This window comes from Phalaenopsis equestris, unplaced genomic scaffold (assembly GCF_001263595.1).
Source record: "Phalaenopsis equestris unplaced genomic scaffold, ASM126359v1 Scaffold000095, whole genome shotgun sequence".
Classification (NCBI taxonomy): domain Eukaryota; kingdom Viridiplantae; phylum Streptophyta; class Magnoliopsida; order Asparagales; family Orchidaceae; genus Phalaenopsis; species Phalaenopsis equestris.
The window spans coordinates 168,343-186,512 of record NW_018164537.1 but is presented as its reverse complement, the minus strand read 5'-3'; the positions used below and the strand labels follow the sequence as shown (position 1 = coordinate 186,512).

Sequence of the window (18,170 nt, the reverse complement as noted above, 5' to 3'; positions counted from 1 at the left end):
TTTTTTTTTACCATACATGCTTTTATTCTTCCAAATCTGCGAAACAGACCCTTGCATTTTTGGGAGTAGGTTTATAATTTGTATTATTGGATTTCATTTAAACTGGGGTTTTGCCAGATAAACATTTGTCTAGGGCTCTTCAAATCAACCAGACTAGGTACCAATTGCAATTGTGGTTAATGAAGTTCTAGCTAGTAGCCTTGGATAAGACTTATGATGATGATGATAGAGATACCTTGAGTTTTGTCTGTGGTGTAGGAATGTTAAGAAGAGTTCCGAGTACTTGTAGCTGTGGTGTAGGAACGGAAAGAAGAGGTTCGGGCATTGTACTCATGGATGCTATCTTACTGCACTCGGGCACGCATCTTTTCTAAAAAATGAAGAATGGTTAAATTAAAACTTGTGAAATTATCTGTAAGAACATTGCTGATTATTTGTAGACTTATTTTAACTGCTGAATTAATTATAAGCATCCTTTCTCTCGAATCCTGCCAATAGATTTAATTTTGGTAGATTTGCACATAGTTTGAAAATGGTGAAATTTTAATTCTTTTATTCAACCTCAATTTATTATTAGAGGATCAACCTTATTGTTTGAGGCTGCTTCTAAATAATTTTTACTATGTTCTGCTAGTCACCCATGCACACTGATTCAATTCTTTTATTGTACTATTAGGGCTGTTTTTTGTCATCGATCAGTTCTCGATCACCGGCTATCAATGTAGTCTGCCGTAGGTAAACCATGACCTGGTCAATTGAGATTATTTCTTTGGGGCATTTTACATACATATCACACAATTCTTATTTATTTACGTATCTCACACCTAAATTTTCGTATTTACACACATAATAACATAGAAAATAGCACTATTTTTAAAAGCGAAATATACATTTTCATTCATAGGTTTAAATTAAAACACCAAAGTGTTATGTATGTAAATATAAAAGTTAGGTGTGAGATATGTGTAAATTAAGAAGAATTCTGTGCTACGTATGCAAATTTCCCCTTTTTTTCTGATCTCCTATGCTTGATGGGTGTTAACTGCATTTTTTTTTTAATAATTGCTTTTAATATTTGATTAATTTAGCATGATTCATGGTCTTGTTGCCTGTGGTGGTGAGGATGGATTTGTTGAATGCTTCGACATGAGAAGGAAATCTTCTGTTGGTAGAATTAATGCTGTTGCACAATCTGGCGATTTAGATCAGGTTGTTTTGACAAGAGTATACAAATATTATGTTATAAAATATAAAAATTGAAAAGGATTTCATGTTTTGGTTCTCAAATAACTTTTTGGCACTTATAGGAGATCACGGCTATGCAATTTGATGAAGACCATGGGTACCTGATGGCTGTTGGGAGTAGTGCTGGAAAGGTATGTGGATTGGAAAGCATAATTTGCATGATCATCTTTGTTTTGGCATGCCTTCCACAATTTATGCCTTCCACAATTTATGAGATAAATTGCAAAATCATTTTTTTTTATTTTTACTAGAAGTATCTTAAATGTTCAAAATTTAGGCTTCATTTGTTAATGTGTTTCGGCTAGGCTGCTTTTCAAAAACCCGTTCAATCATAATTTTGATTTGTGTGGCATATGCAAAGTGAAAATTATTTTTTCAATTGACTCAAAAGACTTCACGATTATTGAAAATACCTTTGTTAAGAAGCATCCCTATCTTTGCTAGAAATGATGGAATTGTCTTGTAGAAAACAACACAACAGTGAATTATCAAATACAACATTAAATGGAGATAATTTTATGGATTCAGTAGTGGTTTTTATATGTTTACTTGTTGCAAAGAATTTTATGAGATAAATTGCAAAATCTAACCCTTGATCTCTTGGAAGACTCCATGGTTATTAAATGTCTTGAGGCAGAGTTCTTTACACCCCGACGAATTTGATGCAGTGCCATTCACAAAAGCCCAGTTTTTCATGGGCTAATTCCATGAAGTCATATCAGGATGTAATAGTGTTGTGTTGAACCAATTTTGTAGGCCTTTATGGCTCGTATTCATTAATGACCGAATCTCTAACATTTTTGTCAGATTTATTTAAGTTTAATTGTCCTTATGGATATTGTTAGTGTTGAATTTACTTGGATTTGGGTTTAGAATAGGTTTAAATTTTTAATTTTTTTTTGTTTTTATCTTTTTGAATCTTATTTTATTGATAGGAATCCATAAAATGTACTTACTGATATTAAATATTGATAATGGATGAAAGAAAAATATTCTTGAAGCCATTGAGTGTTCTCTTTTAATCCAGTATGTCTTTGATTGAAGTTTGATCTGCAACCACTTAGTGCACAACATCTGTTATTGCTAGTGCCATGGTTTGAACTCTCATTTATGGCATTTGGTCCTCATCAATACAACCAGCAATGGAGACTCATCTTACTCTTTTTTTTTTTTTTTTGGCTCCATGGTGGGTTCTGATGATCGCTCATTTACTATATACAAGTAAATATATAGCGTACTTTTTATTGTGCCTGATTGATCAAATGAAGACTTATACGATTCAAATGGAATAATTTGTTAATCTTAGAGAATTTGTTGCACAAGAAGGTTCCTTCATTTTTGGAAAAACTTCAAAAGATGTCGAAATGACCATCTTTGAAAATGTCCCGCACTTTCTGCACTCCCCATTGCAGTCATTCATAGAATTAAAGAAAATCTACACCCACACCCAAAAAAAATTATTAAACCTACCAATTAATAATAGTTCATAAATAATTCAAACACTTTCATTTAATTTTTCAAATTTCAGGGTACAACCCCAACCCATAGTTTTTTTCATTTTCATCAAATTCTCAATAGTTTGATCATGGCACGCACAAGCACATCAGTTCGGTGATTAATTTGTAATATCAATGTTTTAGATGGTCTGTATGCAATTTTCCCTAATAAAAAGTTAAAAAAAAAAACTGAAATGCTTAGAATTAATTAATAAAATAGATGATATTTGCAATAACTTAATAAATATAAAATGTGCAAACATCTACCAAACAATTTTTCCTAAACCTCTTTTCTGGAGAGCACAATCTAAAATCGCCCGTTACTAATGTTATACTATTCCTTAGGTCAATCTTTAACAATCTTGACTTGTTGAAAGATGGCCTTCCTGGAGCTATTGTTACTGCTCTCATTTTAGGGTCCCATGAAGTTGGTCATTTTTTTTTTTTTGGCAAGAGATATTGGAGTCCAGCTTGGTGTACCATTTTTTATCCCTAGCTGGCAGGTAAATTTATTCCCATCCACTTCAGTTTATCATACAAGGATTATATATATATATATATAATCCTTGTATGATAAACTGAAGTGGATGGGAATAAATTTACCTGCCAGCTAGGGATAAAAAATGGTACACCAAGCTGGACTCCAATATCTCTTGCCAAAAAAAAAAAAATGACCAACTTCATGGGACCCTAAAATGAGAGCAGTAACAATAGCTCCAGGAAGGCCATCTTTCAACAAGTCAAGATTGTTAAAGATTGACCTAAGGAATAGTATAACATTAGTAACGGGCGATTTTAGATTGTGCTCTCCAGAAAAGAGGTTTAGGAAAAATTGTTTGGTAGATGTTTGCACATTTTATATTTATTAAGTTATTGCAAATATCATCTATTTTATTAATTAATTCTAAGCATTTCAGTTTTTTTTTTTAACTTTTTATTAGGGAAAATTGCATACAGACCATCTAAAACATTGATATTACAAATTAATCACCGAACTGATGTGCTTGTGCGTGCCATGATCAAACTATTGAGAATTTGATGAAAATGAAAAAAACTATGGGTTGGGGTTGTACCCTAAATTTGAAAAATTAAATGAAAGTGTTTGTTATGTAATTAGCAAGTTTCGGATGGTCTTTATTATTATTGGTGACTCTGAGGAGAATTTAGAAAAGACAGTTCAATGTCTTCAAATTTCTCAAATATTATTGTATTTTAATTTTTTTTTAATTTCTTTTTTTTTCATTCGTTGCATCTTTTCTTCTTAATAAATTATAAAAAAAAAAATTGCAAAAACATTCTGTCGATTTTACATGAGTTTCTATAAAAAATAAATGTTCAAGTAAAGGACATTTGCAAAAATTATGAAAATAATATTTTAAAATTTTAAAGCTTGTCTTAAAATTTATTTGAGTTATTAATATTTTTTTGCTACATTTTTAATTTATTTATGATATTTCTTATCTTTGAGGTTTTAAAAATTAAAATGGCAATGTGATCAAAGCTATTAGCTATTTTTGCTAATAATAATTGAATAAAATAGCTATTTTTTCAATCATCGTTGGGTTATCAAATATGGAGATTGATCGAACAATTTTGATAATGGGCCTTGACATATGTAAAATGTGATGCTTTGAATACTAATTCTATTATACTTTGTGTCAACTTTATGTTTTTTATGAGTATATTTATGTTTATGTGCAGTATATATGGATAGATCTAGCATTTGGAAGAAAGTGAGTAAAGTACTAGCGCCCTAGCGCTCGAAAGAAGCAACCCAACACCAAATTGGGGGTGCTACAGTGTCATTTAGGAGCGCCTTGACAGCCGATGCAGAGAGATTCCAACAAAAAATGTGAGAGCAAGAAAATGCGACACCAAAACCTAATAAGACCCTAAGTCTACATGATCGTGAAGGTAGACGATCAAACACATCCAGAGATTCCCGGTCATCAATCTGTGAATTGCATTGTCTACAGGGAACCTTAGTAGCCCTAAGGTCCGAGAAACAAAACTCTATCATATGACTATCGACTGGAGCTTCAGGAGGTGGAAATTATACCAGCCAAGGTGGCTAAGATGCCAGAGGAGAAAGTGAGTTTCATCGACACAGCTAGAAATGCTTCAAACAAAATGACTTACACCCCATTTGGGTCGGGAAGCCTTCTAACACCCTGGGTATTATATACAACCACCTATATAAGAAAAATGTTTGTTGGTGTTGACATCTAGGGTTAAGACATGCCTTGAGTTACCCAAATCAGCCCAAAACCCCCAGAAATTTTTCTATAAGTCCTAGAAACCACCATAATCATCAAATCCATCTTGAGAAAAGAGGTATACCAACATTAATCTTGGTCATCATCAGGGTGTCAGGGTTCTCCAAACCCTAAGAATCAGACCAAACCTTAAAGGTCTCTTTTGACCTCAAAATTTGATAACACCTTAGATATGTTAAACCAATGACAACAAACCCTAATTTACGCAAAACTGACCACCCTGGTCAACCCCTGGTCAACATGGTCAACATTGGACTTATTGATCTTATGGTCCCCATATTAACCATTTGGTCAACCCTGGATCCTATGGTCACCTCATTGACCATTTGATCAACCCTGGACCCTATGGCCATCACATTGATCATTTGGTTAACCCTGGACCCTATGGGCACCACATTGACCATTTGGTCAACCTAACACCATATGGTCAACACATTTAACATATGGTTAGCTTAGCACCACATGATCACCCACATGTCTAAATGAGTCCACATGGTCAATCCTATGGTCATGAGGTTAACTCAACCACCATGGGAGTAATTTTGATACATTTTCTTAATTAATTAATTAATTAATTAAAAGAAATATTATGAAGGGCTTAGCCCAAGCCCAACTCTAAATGAATCCTCAAGTCCACCCATGGAGCCCAAGTCCAAACTCACCCTTAGCACATTCTTAATGGGTCATCCTTGACCCTATAAATACCCATCATGACATGAAAATCCATTTAAAACCTATTAAAGCCATGAAATTTGACTTTGTCCAAATCATGATGAAGGGGTATGTACATGGCCTCCACCTCAACCTCTCTCTGGACCAAGCATGGGTGGTCAAGCCAGCCAACTCTGAGCCTTCCATCTACATCTTCCTTCATCTAATGGTTTCAAAAAATCCACTCAAGCCACCTTCTCCTCCATGCTTAGTTTCATGATGAGAACACCATGGGAAAAGAAGATCTTGACTATTCTTGGCTGAAATCAATCCTCTGGGATTCCCTGAGCAGCCAACCACCTCTTCCAATCATTGTCAAGCTTCTCCATGGCCTCTAATGACTACAAAAGGATTGAACTTGCAAGCCTAAAGATACAACAGAGCTTCCAAACTCTGTCACTCTCAACAACAAACTTGCTCTCCATCCCTTAGGCAATTGACCCCCCATCTTTTAGCCCCTCAAATCCATCAACAAACCCTAATTTCTCAAGCCAAAACCAGGAAAAATTTTGGGTTTGACATGAACTTCATCAAGCCTTGGATCTAAATGTCATAAAAGCTTTCCAAGGTCTCCACGACACTCCCTCAATCGAAATTGAGCCATCCCAAGGTCCCTAACCTAGTTCAAGCCAAAATCGAGCCACCATTTCACCAAATCATACGTAGGCTCGATTTAAGAGCAAATTGAACTAAGGAGGATCTTCGCAAGGTCACCACGAATGTGTCTGCCAATCCCAATTGAGGTCAAACCTCTTGGGCTAAGGTATGCATCAATAACCCTAAAAATTGTTTGAGTTTTGACTTTTATTAAAGAAATGATCATATAATGCCTTATCAACAGAATGGATAACTTCGTCATGAGTAGATGAAGCTATAGGATCAACTCCAAGAAATTTCATTGAGAATTAATGGAGATCTTAGGGTTTGAATGCCAATGGTTTTTGGGTTAATGTCTCGTGGGGATGATGCCCGATGTCATTTATTTCCGAGTATTGGGAATGGACCACCACAATTAAATCGTATCACCAAACCGTGGGCCATCTCAACACCAATGCGTAAAACGTTGCAAACCAAAAGCTATCGGGTGGACATTCGGAGCTGCCGAGGATGAGGTGGTGTCGCGTCGGATAAGTAGGAAAATAGAGATTTTCTTATTTATTCAAATTTAGAAAACCTACTAAAATTCAAAAATTCATACCTTTATCTAGAAAAAAAAAAAAAAATTTAAACAAAATATCCCTAAACTCGACAAATCAAGAAGAAAATAATAAAAATAAAATTGATAATAAATGATTTGTGTTTATTTTTTAATTAATTAAATACTCTCTGGAGTATTTTAATTATTAAAAATTAAATATAATTCTAAAATTAGAAAATTTATATGGATTATTTCCTCGTCTTTGGAAATATCCTCTTATTTTTCCAAGGTTAGGGAAGATTCCTAAATTGAAAATAACCAATTTCCACCTAGTTTTATAATTATTTTGAAAAATAATTATAAAAAATCAGAAAAATGGAAATAAAAATACAAAATGGTTAGGAAACTTAAGGTCATTAATCCAAACCCCAAAATGATATTTTTCAACCCTAAAAACTCTAAATTGAAAATTTAGAAACTCAAGGGTAAAAATGCGAAATGAAAATATTGATTTGACTCAAATTATCCTAAAACCTAGCTTGAACCATTTTATTACCTTTAAGACCCTTGTCTAAGGAGTTAATAGGATGGTTACTCCTGTTAATCATAAATACACACCCCAATTTAGAGTTTAGCCCAACTTGCACCTAAATTATCCTAAATATTGGGTGTAATCGACTTGGATATAACCTAAGTCGTAGGTATTGAGTTTAATCAACTTAGGCTCAATCTAAACCCTAACATTAGGTTTTGCCATACCTGAACCAAATCTTTTATGTTGGTTATGCCTACATTGAAACCAACCAAGCCTTATGTGATGGGTCTAACCATCTTAGACCCAAATCTTATAATCAACTTGTTTGAACAGAAATGTGGTTTAAATTTAACTTTGTCCAGATAAACCCATGGTTGGACCCAATCCAACTTAGGTTAAGTTTGAAACCAAGATAGACTTGAACTATCCCTAATCAGGCCTAATCCATATTATATCTAATTATATGACTAAGTCTTACTTAAATTAAACTTAATTAAAATTCCCACCCTAATTAGGTTTAATCCATATTAGACTTAATTATTTGATTAAGTCTTAATTAAATCAAACTTAATCAACTCTTAAAACCTAGTTAGGTCTAATCCACATTAGACATAATTAACTCATTAAGTCTTACTTAAATCAGACTTAATTAAATATTAAACCCTAATAAGGTCCAATCCACATTAGACATAATTAACTCATTAAGACTTACTTAAATTAGACTTAATTAAATCTTAAACCCTAATAAGGACCAATCCACATTAGACATAATTAACTCATTAAGTCTTACTTAAATTAGACTTAATTAGAACCTAAACCCTAATTAGGTCCAATCAACATTAGACATAATTAACTAATTAAACCTTACTTAAATTAGACTTAATTAAATCCTAAACCCTAATTAGGTCTAATTCACATTAGACCTAATTAACTCATTGAACCTTATCTAAATTAGACTTAATTAATCCTTAACTCTAATTATGTCTAATATACCTTAGAACTAATTATCTCTTTAAACTTTACTTATATAGGACAAATAATTGTTAATCTTGCTTAAGTCCACTCACATTAGACTTACCCAAACCTTAAGTTCAACCCAAATTGAACCTAACTCAACATAAACCTTAGGTTCAACCCAAATTGAACCCGAGTCAACCTAAATCTTAAGTTCAACCCGAATTAACTTAAGTTCAACCTGAATTGAACTTGCGTCAAACCACAAGTTCAACTTACCTGAACTTAATCTTCAGCTTTAGGCTCAATTTAAATTGGATCTAAAATTAACCATAAGTCTAATTAACCTTAATTTTTAGGTTTTTTTTACATTGAACCTAAACCCTAAGTCTAACCTATGTTAGACTTAGCTAACCCTTTAAGTTCAATCTACGTCGAACCTAAAGCTTGAGCCTAATTTAACCTTGGTTCAAAATGGGATGCCTTTAGGTCTAGCCTAACATAGACCTAACCTAAGTCTAATTTAACTTAAACTTAGCTCAAACTCAATTCAACTTGGGTTATTTCAATCTTTGGGCCAGCCTGACCCAAGTCAAATTAGCCTGAATTGAGATTCTACTTTAAATTTTAAATTAAGTCTCAACCTCGGTCTAATCAATGATTAATATAAGTCGAACTTAACTTAGACTTAAAAAGAAAACTTAAGTCTAAATTAATTTAGACTTCATTCAAGCCTTATTAACTTAAATTTGACAAACCCAAGGTTTAACTTAAATTAGTTCAGCTTAACTTGTGCTATTCTTAAATTAACCAACTTAATTTTATTTGATTTATCTTAAGCAAATAAAAGTAAGTAAAACTAATCCCGGGACAATCCTATTAAACTATGGTCGATTTAAACAAGTTTAATGCCAATTTAAGGGACAATCAACCTAATCTAGGTTAACTCAAATTATTTAGAGTCTCACTTTAAATCAGCTCAACCCAATATGAACTAACCTAAACATAAAATAAGGCAACTGAAGGTTAAGTATGGTTTTAGCCTCTAGTACGAGAATAAAAACATACTTAGCCTCAGTTAGGTACAAATTAGGCTAAAATACTAACTCTCCTAGAGGACTAGTATTGAGGCTCACACATACACCACAATGCACACCACATACTCATTCATATACACCTCATAATCAAAATTAAAATCAATTTTCAAGGGAACCAAATTTGATGCTATTTTTGACATGAACTTGCCGACATTTGACTCGAGTTGAGCATCTTATTGCTGAGAGCTATCTGTTTGCCTTTGGTCGTCTTTTAGACAAAGACCGGTCAACATTTCACTTGTAAGACAGCTTCGATCGGGCCAACAGATATCATTCGTCTCACTATGCGCGAATCAAACTTAAATTGGTATGCTTGTCTATGAATTTGTCCAGATAACTCTGGATGATGAAATGAACTACTCAAGCGAGTTTGAAACATAGATTTTAACTGAAAGAGCACTTATTTTGTTATGATTTCATACCAGGAGTAACATGAAAACCGAGTCACTTGAATTATAAAATGAAATTAAAAAAAAAGAAAAAAAATCTTATTTAAAAAAAACCTAACATTACGTGAGAGACAAAAAAAAAGAGCCCGGATCCGCTCGAGCGCTAGGTATTTCGCGAAAATACCAGCCGTCCGCCCCGAGGCATGCCCTCCGGCGGCCCTCCTCCCTCGCTGACGGCTTCTTCGCCGGCTTGCAGCCCTTCGACGGCGCTCCCTTCCGCGTCCCAGGCGAAATCCTGCTACCAACATCTTTTGAGGAAGCGTGGAGATATATAATAAGGAGGCAACGGCTTTATTAGTTATTTGACAAGTTTAGCTGTCGTCTTCCTTGAAGTTTAATATATGACGACAGTAGGGAGCATCAAGTCCACCTCTCTCAACGGGGTCAAGATATACTCGGTCTCCGGTCAGCGTTCTTTGCCCTCATGGCTCCCGCCTAAGAAGCTCAAAGCCCTCCGCAAAGACAGAGGTTTGTATTTCGTTACTTGTTTATTTATTGTAAGCGTAGATACATGCTGATAATTGACACCAGGTTTAGAATAGTGTTTACGTGATATCAGTTTGTTGATATCTTGATTACTCCCAAGTTAAAATGAATGGTTAAAGCTTTGCCTGTTGAAACTACAGCATAAAAAACACAACTTTTGTGACTTAGTTTCTCCCCCGCTAAATCGAAATATACGGTTTTTAGGTCTACCAAAAATTTCAACCATAACAAGCAATTGCAAATGTTTGTTTCACTATAGCTAAATTTGATTTTGGAGCTCAATGACCTTTCCTTCTTATGCATTGATGTCATACTGAGTTATTTGTCCACAATTTATATGGCTGGCCTTCCAATTTATCAATAAAATACCTATAAAGCAAAAGATGAAACATTTTATTGTGTCCACTTTCACAAATTAGGTTATTTGTTGATTAGTCTGTTACTATCAAACACAATAGTAAAAGATCAATTGATAAACCCTTTGTTCTATTGCCCTATTTTCCTTTTGGTATTTCTGTCCAAATTTGATTAAAGCAATGTGAGTAGTGTTTAATGATTCCATTTAGGAAACCATTATGCGGCGGTTATTTTTTTGTTGTATTTAAAAGCAATGTGTGCTAGGGTTATGAAATTCACAATATGTAAGGATCGAAGGATGGTTGTTTTGTTGACAGCCCATTCTAATTGGGTATCAATTTTTTGTATCATGATTCCTGCTAGGCTTTTCCTTTTGATGATCTCTCTCTCTCTCTCTATGTATGTATGTATGTATGTATGTATGTATGTATGTATGTATGTATGTATGTATGTATGTATGTATGTATGTATGTATGTATGTATGTATGTATGTATGTATGTATGTATGTATTTGGCTTTATGTTGGCATATCATTTTCTATAAAATCTTTTATGAAATAAGCAAGCCTGACAGATTTTTTTATGTAGAGTACCTCCGAAGGGTGGATTTGATCCAGGACTTGAAATTTGAAACTGCAGCAACCAAAATTAAGGTGACTCCTGATGGAGAATATTTAATCGCCTCAGGTATTTTAACAGAAGAATATATGTGAATATTTTATATCTTAAACATGATTGGTTTTATTTCAACTACTTTGGATCAGATTTATAATGGTTGTAAACAATTCCTTAATTTAATTCATTTAAAGTTATAATATCATTAAATTTAATTTTTAATGATTGTATGTGGATAACTTTGTGCTGTTTATACTTTATCTCACTCTTTAGAAAAGGACACAACCTTGGGTGATCATATTTGTGACTTTTTTTTTATATTCTTTTCATCTATGCAGTATATTTATAATATCTAAAACAATGAACATGGTTATCTTTAGTTTTTAAGAGTATGGCACTGGAAGTTGAATGTATTCCACTTTTAATCTTAACATCTACTAAATGGCTCACAAACGGATTCCTTTTTTGTATGATTATGGCTTTTGAAGGAATTGATGAATTTTTTTCTTTCCATATGAAAGAGAAATATTTGAATTTCATAGCATTTTTTTTCCAACTTGAACTAGTGATGGAGTGGTACCACAAGGAGTGTGGAAATAATAGTTTTTTATGAGTAGTTTTGATATTTTTTTGTTGGGGTAGTAATGCAGGGACTGCAATTAACATGACAACCTTTAATGGGCAATGTCAATGAATGAAGAAGACAAATCTTTCTAGATAGGGCTTCCAAATCTCTTATAGAGTTTCCGACTCACAGGAAGGATGACTTCTCTCCATAATCTGTAAGGTTGTTCTTCCTCGAATAAGTCGGGAGCTCTGTCATTTTTTGACCATGTCAGGAGCTCAATGAGAACCTAAATTTACAAAAAATCTTGCTTGTGGTGAAGTTCTTGCTCATGTAGGCTTAGGATGCTGGTAATGCTTGCATGGAACACACATCACGTGTGTGGAGTTTACTGATTAAATCCCGAGTTTTCAATTTATTTTGCCAAATAACATGAAAACAGTCTAATTCAAGGGAGATCTGATATTACATCTAAGAATAAACGTTAGGTTATATCAAAGGACAGATTTATGTGGTAAAAAATTATAAACAACTGTAAGACTGTGACAACAACATGCTTGTGGTGCAATATTCTATTTTTGCTGATTTCCTTAGAAAAACTAATATTATTGTTCTTTCTTGTAGCAAGAATGTTGTTGGTGGCCTTTTTCTGCAGTGAGAGTAGCAGGAAGCAAAATATGCACATTTTTTATATGTTGTAAAAACTGGTGGAAGCAACTGGAATCATTGATCATAATGAGGAAAGACCCTGAGGGGTGATCCATGCTTTGTTCACTGTTCCCATGACCAGGAAGTGTGGGATATCTTATTCCTGGTGCAAAGAGGAGCTGCCGAGCTGATTTAGGCGCTGGAGTTAGTCAGGTTACTTTTGTCGAAGGTTTAGATTAGATTTCTTTTGTTGTTTGGGATTAATTTGGAAGAGCATTAAATGAAGATTGAAGGGTAAACTAATGTTGAAGCTTCCTGAGAACCGAAACAGGGAAAAAAGGAACAAAGAAAAAACACAGTAACATTCTGCATACAACCCACAAACGTACAAATATATATAGTTTGTCATGATGGAACCAGCTAATAAAACGGTAAGTGTTTCTTTTACTAATAAGGGTAATAAGTTATAAAAACAGAAAATGAAAACGTAAAAACATAATTGATAGTAATATATTCTACGATGATAAACATACACCAGATCATAATTAGTGGTTGGAATGTGGTGGAAAAATTGGTGGGCTTATAGGAATTTTGATTTAAAAATTTTAAATTTTGAAATCGAAAGGAGAAGATGGAGATTTTTTTTAGAGGAAATACTTGTGCAAGAATTCAGAAGCCTTGAATTTTAAGTTTCATATCAGAAGCAGGAATTCCTTAGTTGATGAAGTGTCTAGAATTCCTTAATTGAACAAGTGTCTAGAATTAAGGATTTCTGGTTGGAAAGAATCTGGAATTAAGGATTTCTTGCTGGTTAAGAAATATGTACCCGTTATAATAAGATTTCCATGTGGGTTATGTCAGATATAGCTATGTAGAAATTTAGCTATTTCAGGAAACGGTAAATCAATGACTTGCAGGACGATTGTAACATGGGGAAAGTAGTGCCAGGGGCATTATATTATAAATTTTTAGAGATTTCTAAATTAGTTATCAAATTGACAAAATCTGCAAGGCAACACAACGACAGATTATGTAAATTTTCTGGTGCCAAATTGATGGAGTGATAGATTAGGGAGCATAAAAAGAAAAGCACTATGCTTTTGTTAATTATCGCCCCAACTATAAAATTTTCTTATAGGAAGAAGTGGCAGCACTTTAAGTTCTTGTTTAAAGAAATGACGACACTCTGGTTCTTGGAAAACACACGATATTTTCACAGAAACCACACAATAAATATTGAAGTGAATCAATCCTTCTATTCCTCTGTTCTGCACAAGAGAGAAAGCCTTTAGGTTGCTTCTGCAGCAATCAACAATTCCTTCGCCCGCGTCCCTTATTCTGTTAGATTAATACGACCTTACTGCTACAGTAAGAGAAATATAGCTCTTTTTGTTGGTTGTTCTGTGCATTCAATATAACTTTTCATCTGATATTGCATGTGTTTGTAGATTTATAGCAATGTTTGAAATAGCTGTTAATTTTCTTAATTTTTTTTTAGTTAATTTCCTATGTTAAATTAATGAAATCCATCCCTTAATTTAATTATGAAATACAACAAAATACCCTGAATAATAATTTGAAATTTATGATAGTTTAAAACATTCCATTTGATTTCGAATGAACATTTATATGAATTTTCCATTGACGAAAATTTGGTTTTCTTTTATATTTGATACATAGATAAAGTTGTTAGTTTGATCATCACAGATCATTAGCAATTTTCTTAATTTATCTTGAACTACTTAGGTGAATTTCGTAATTTTAATAATTAAAATATTCAGTATTTCATTTACTAAATAAGGAAAATAGCTTAAAATTTGGGATTGTTCAAATCATCAATTTGAATTACGAAATTCATTCACTAATTTTTCCATGCATAGATTATTTTTTCTTCAATTTTTCTTACCTTTTAAAGCCTTTTTTTGTAAAATTAATAGAAAGCAAGTTTAATTACAAAAATTAACTTCCTGGCACATGGTTGTTGTTTGAGCTTGAATTTGAGGTTTCAAGTCATTCTTAGTCATTTGTATAAAATGAACGGACAAGCAAAGATGACTCAAAGCTTTAGGGTAAGAGGAAAAGAGAACTTCCTTGGATATTATGATGGCAAGAGGGGGACATCGCCAAAAATAGTGGAAAATAGCTGATTAATAAGATTGTAGATAACCAACACATCACCCCAAAAAATGTTGGTGGAACATTCATTGGGAATATTAAGGTTTGATAGGCTTAAAGTAAGCGATGATGCTTGTGTTCAACAAACTTGTTCTATTGAAGTTTATATGGACACAATGTTTGGTGCATGATTTTATTCTCATTAGACAATGATTGAAATTGAGACTACATAAATCTTAAGATTTTAACGATCCTTTGAGTCTTAATCATAGTAGAAAATCAAAATTTAATTTCTTAAAAAAAGATTTGAAATATAGGCAGAATGTTAGATCGACATATGTGTAAATAGACCCAGTGGACATAATTTTGATCATCAATAAATAAAATATTTAGAATTCAGTTGGGTAATGTTATAACTTAGGCAAGGGGTTGTTTGGTTGGATGTTTTCTAAATAGCTGCAATTTTGGGCTCGTTTGGGATGATTGCATTTATAGGTAAAGGTATTTGTCTAACTGCTGTCGAAATATCTTTTTTTTTTTAAGTTTTGGCTAAAGCAAGATTTATTGTTTAAGCTGCTGGACAATTGTGCTATTATTATATAAGGTCAAATCACCTTAATGCTCTCATATACATGTTCTTAAACACATGTAAAAGTTAATTATTGATTGCAAATAGACTTACATGCATTCTCTTAAAAACCCATAATCTTCATTTGATCAATTGAAGTTGACAATCTTTACCAAAATGGAAAATATTCACAAATTTATATGTAAGAGAATTTTGAAGTGTATATGCATGAAATATGCATCTCAAAAAAGTTGAAAAATTAAAAATGAAAAGTTATCTTACCAAAGCTCATTTTATTACCGAAGTCAAGATACACAGAGCACATTACCATCAAAAATAGCTAAAGTACGTCAAATTAATATGCAATCTCTGAAGAAATGAAAGTTTCGTCATCCATACTGAAGTTTTTTTAAAATCACTTTGAAACAATGGTCATGAAAAACAATCTTTAGTTAAGGGTTAGCAATATATCATGGAAAACTGCTCCACGAAACAAAAAGTTTTTTTGCCGCACACTGTTTGTTACCTGCCTCTTTGGATTTATTTTTATCCTAACTGAAGCTTCATATGTACTTGTCCCAAATAAAAATCAATATTCATTCATCTGGAAAATCCCTAAGATTGTAAAATTTAAGGTTGATCAAATACTGATCTTACAATCCCAAAAATCACATCTTTAGGGAGTGTGGGGTGGGCCGTTTGTTAAAGATGTGCTGCATGAGGTTTTGAGGCTTTTTGGGGTTTTGAAGTAGATGGCTTTTTGGAAGAGATAAAGCTATATAGATGAGACTGCTCATTGTGGGCTTGACTTAAGGGAGGAGCTAATAGGGAACGTGTGGCAAGGTGAGAGCTGGTGATAATGTAAGATCCAATTTAGCCTTGCCTCTGCCTTTGGTTCTAAGACGGGATCCAACTAACAAATTATTAAGTTTGCTGCTATTACCCGAAACAACTAATGTTCACCCATCAAGTTTGGTAATAGACCTCCATTCTTCTTCTTTTTTCTAAATGTATAGATCTGTCATTCTTCATCCGAGGATTGCCTCATCTGATCAGTGAATTGGTCCAAAGGTGGTTGAACGGGTGTAGGCTGTTGCACATCATGAGCCCCATGTGCCTCAGTAACAGTAACAACTTATTCGTTCTGATGAGGTGGAAGCGCAGTAGAAATATTATCACCCATTATATCAATGATAGGTTCTAGGGCAGGTGATGTCTGAAAAGTCTCCCTTGCCCTCACGAAAGGAGGTTTCATAGGCGAGGATTCTAAATCATGATTGTGTGGAGGCTGAAAGGTTGACATATTAGCTGCGAGGATAATGACATCTTCAGGAGTATCCATCTGATGATCAATAGTGTCAATAACTTAGAGCAGATCAAGAAGAGGGGGAATCACTCCCTCTGGCTGAGCACTTTTCTTTTTTGGTCTGAGATGAGGGTGTGGATGGTGACATTGAGAACTAGAGTGACCGAATATACGACAATTCGAGCAATATAAAGGGAAAGACTCAATCCCTTTTGCCAATATCCATGGTGTTGTGTGTCTAACCAAATTTCCTCAGAAGCAATTGAAGTGATGTCCCTTTCAACAAGTACTCTGGCTTCAAAGGGACGTGAAAGATTAAAAGTAGAAATGTCTGTTTTGAGTGACTCCTGACTTCAAAGGGATGTGAAAGATTAAAAGTAGAAATGTCTATTTTGAGTGACTTGTCATAAGCTAAAACAATAGAGTACAACACTTTTATAGTAAAATAGTGAAGGTTCAGGCCAGGAAGACAAATTCAGACCAAAATGATTGGTGGCTCCGTTTGTGGATCAAAATTCACCTACCATTTCAAAATCTTCATAGCTCTGTTATTAATCCAGATTTATTTTCTAGCAAATAAGCGTGTGTAATCCTCTTCATTATTAAGTTGAATAAGGATGTGTCTTCAATCTAAAAGTTCAATTTTTCAATCCCTAACAAGGTGCATAAGCTCAATTTTTTTCCAAATAAGCTCCATTTTGGGATGACCACAAAGAAATTTTTTGACCAAATTCAGACGACAGAAAGAAACAAGCTGATTACATTCAGCTTCCGTAAAAAATATAGCTGACTTCTCATTCTTTCTACCAGGTTTCTTGATGTCCTCCGCCAAATCAGAAGAAGGAGAGAAAGAGCACGATGTAGGAGCACCTGAAGCGTAGACACCCGCAAGGGTATCAGGATATCATTCGCCTCACTATGCGCAAATCAAACTTAAATTGGCCTGATTGTCTATAAATTTGTCCAGATAACTCTGGATGATGAAATGGAAGAACAAAAGCCGAAAGGGGGATCAACGGTACCCCCGTCCAAGTCGAGCAGAGGGCGGTGGAAATATGCGAACGCTCTGCTTCGAGCCCGAGGAAAGGAGGAGCCCGCGTCCAGGAACGTCCTTCAAAATCATGAAAGACTGCGAGAGAACCAAACCTTCCAAATGGGGACGAAAGCCAGCGGCGAGAAAAAAATGAAAACTGCGACGACAATGATGAAGGATTGCGGCGAGCAAAACGAATCTCCCAATCGACGATGATGACGAAGGACTGTGGGGTAGACGCAGCGAGAATGACCAAAGGAAAGGATTGAGTGTAAGGATGCGTTAAGACGCCGTAACAGACGCTAGGGTTCGCCATGAGGCGAAACCCTAGTAGAGCCGAGCACGGGAGAAGACACCGTGTTACTTTTATCCCTGTATTTATAAAGCGAAGTAGTAAAAAAGTTGCCTCAAATGGACAATTTGAAATGTAGAGTAATTGAAATGCATACATTTTAAAAATGCATGAATGACTTAATAGGGTATAAATAAAATGTGCTGAAATTCTTTTTTTGTGCTTGCTACAATACGTTTCAATTGCATTGAATTGTTTGTGTTGTGGGCAAAGCATAAACAATAT

At 34.1% G+C, this 18,170-nt stretch overlaps 1 protein-coding gene across 1 annotated transcript in view; it reads left to right on the top strand.

Annotated features, from left to right (window-relative positions):
* Positions 1-9,992: 9,992 nt before the first annotated feature.
* LOC110020380 (nucleolar protein 10-like) overlaps positions 9,993-18,170 on the top strand; it is a gene marked incomplete in the record, with an annotated part of 46,389 nt that continues 38,211 nt past the window's right edge. Inside the window, 3 exon segments of the mRNA XM_020718466.1 lie at positions 9,993-10,128; positions 10,235-10,369; positions 11,332-11,430. Coding sequence (XP_020574125.1) covers positions 10,243-10,369; positions 11,332-11,430 — 226 coding nt within the window.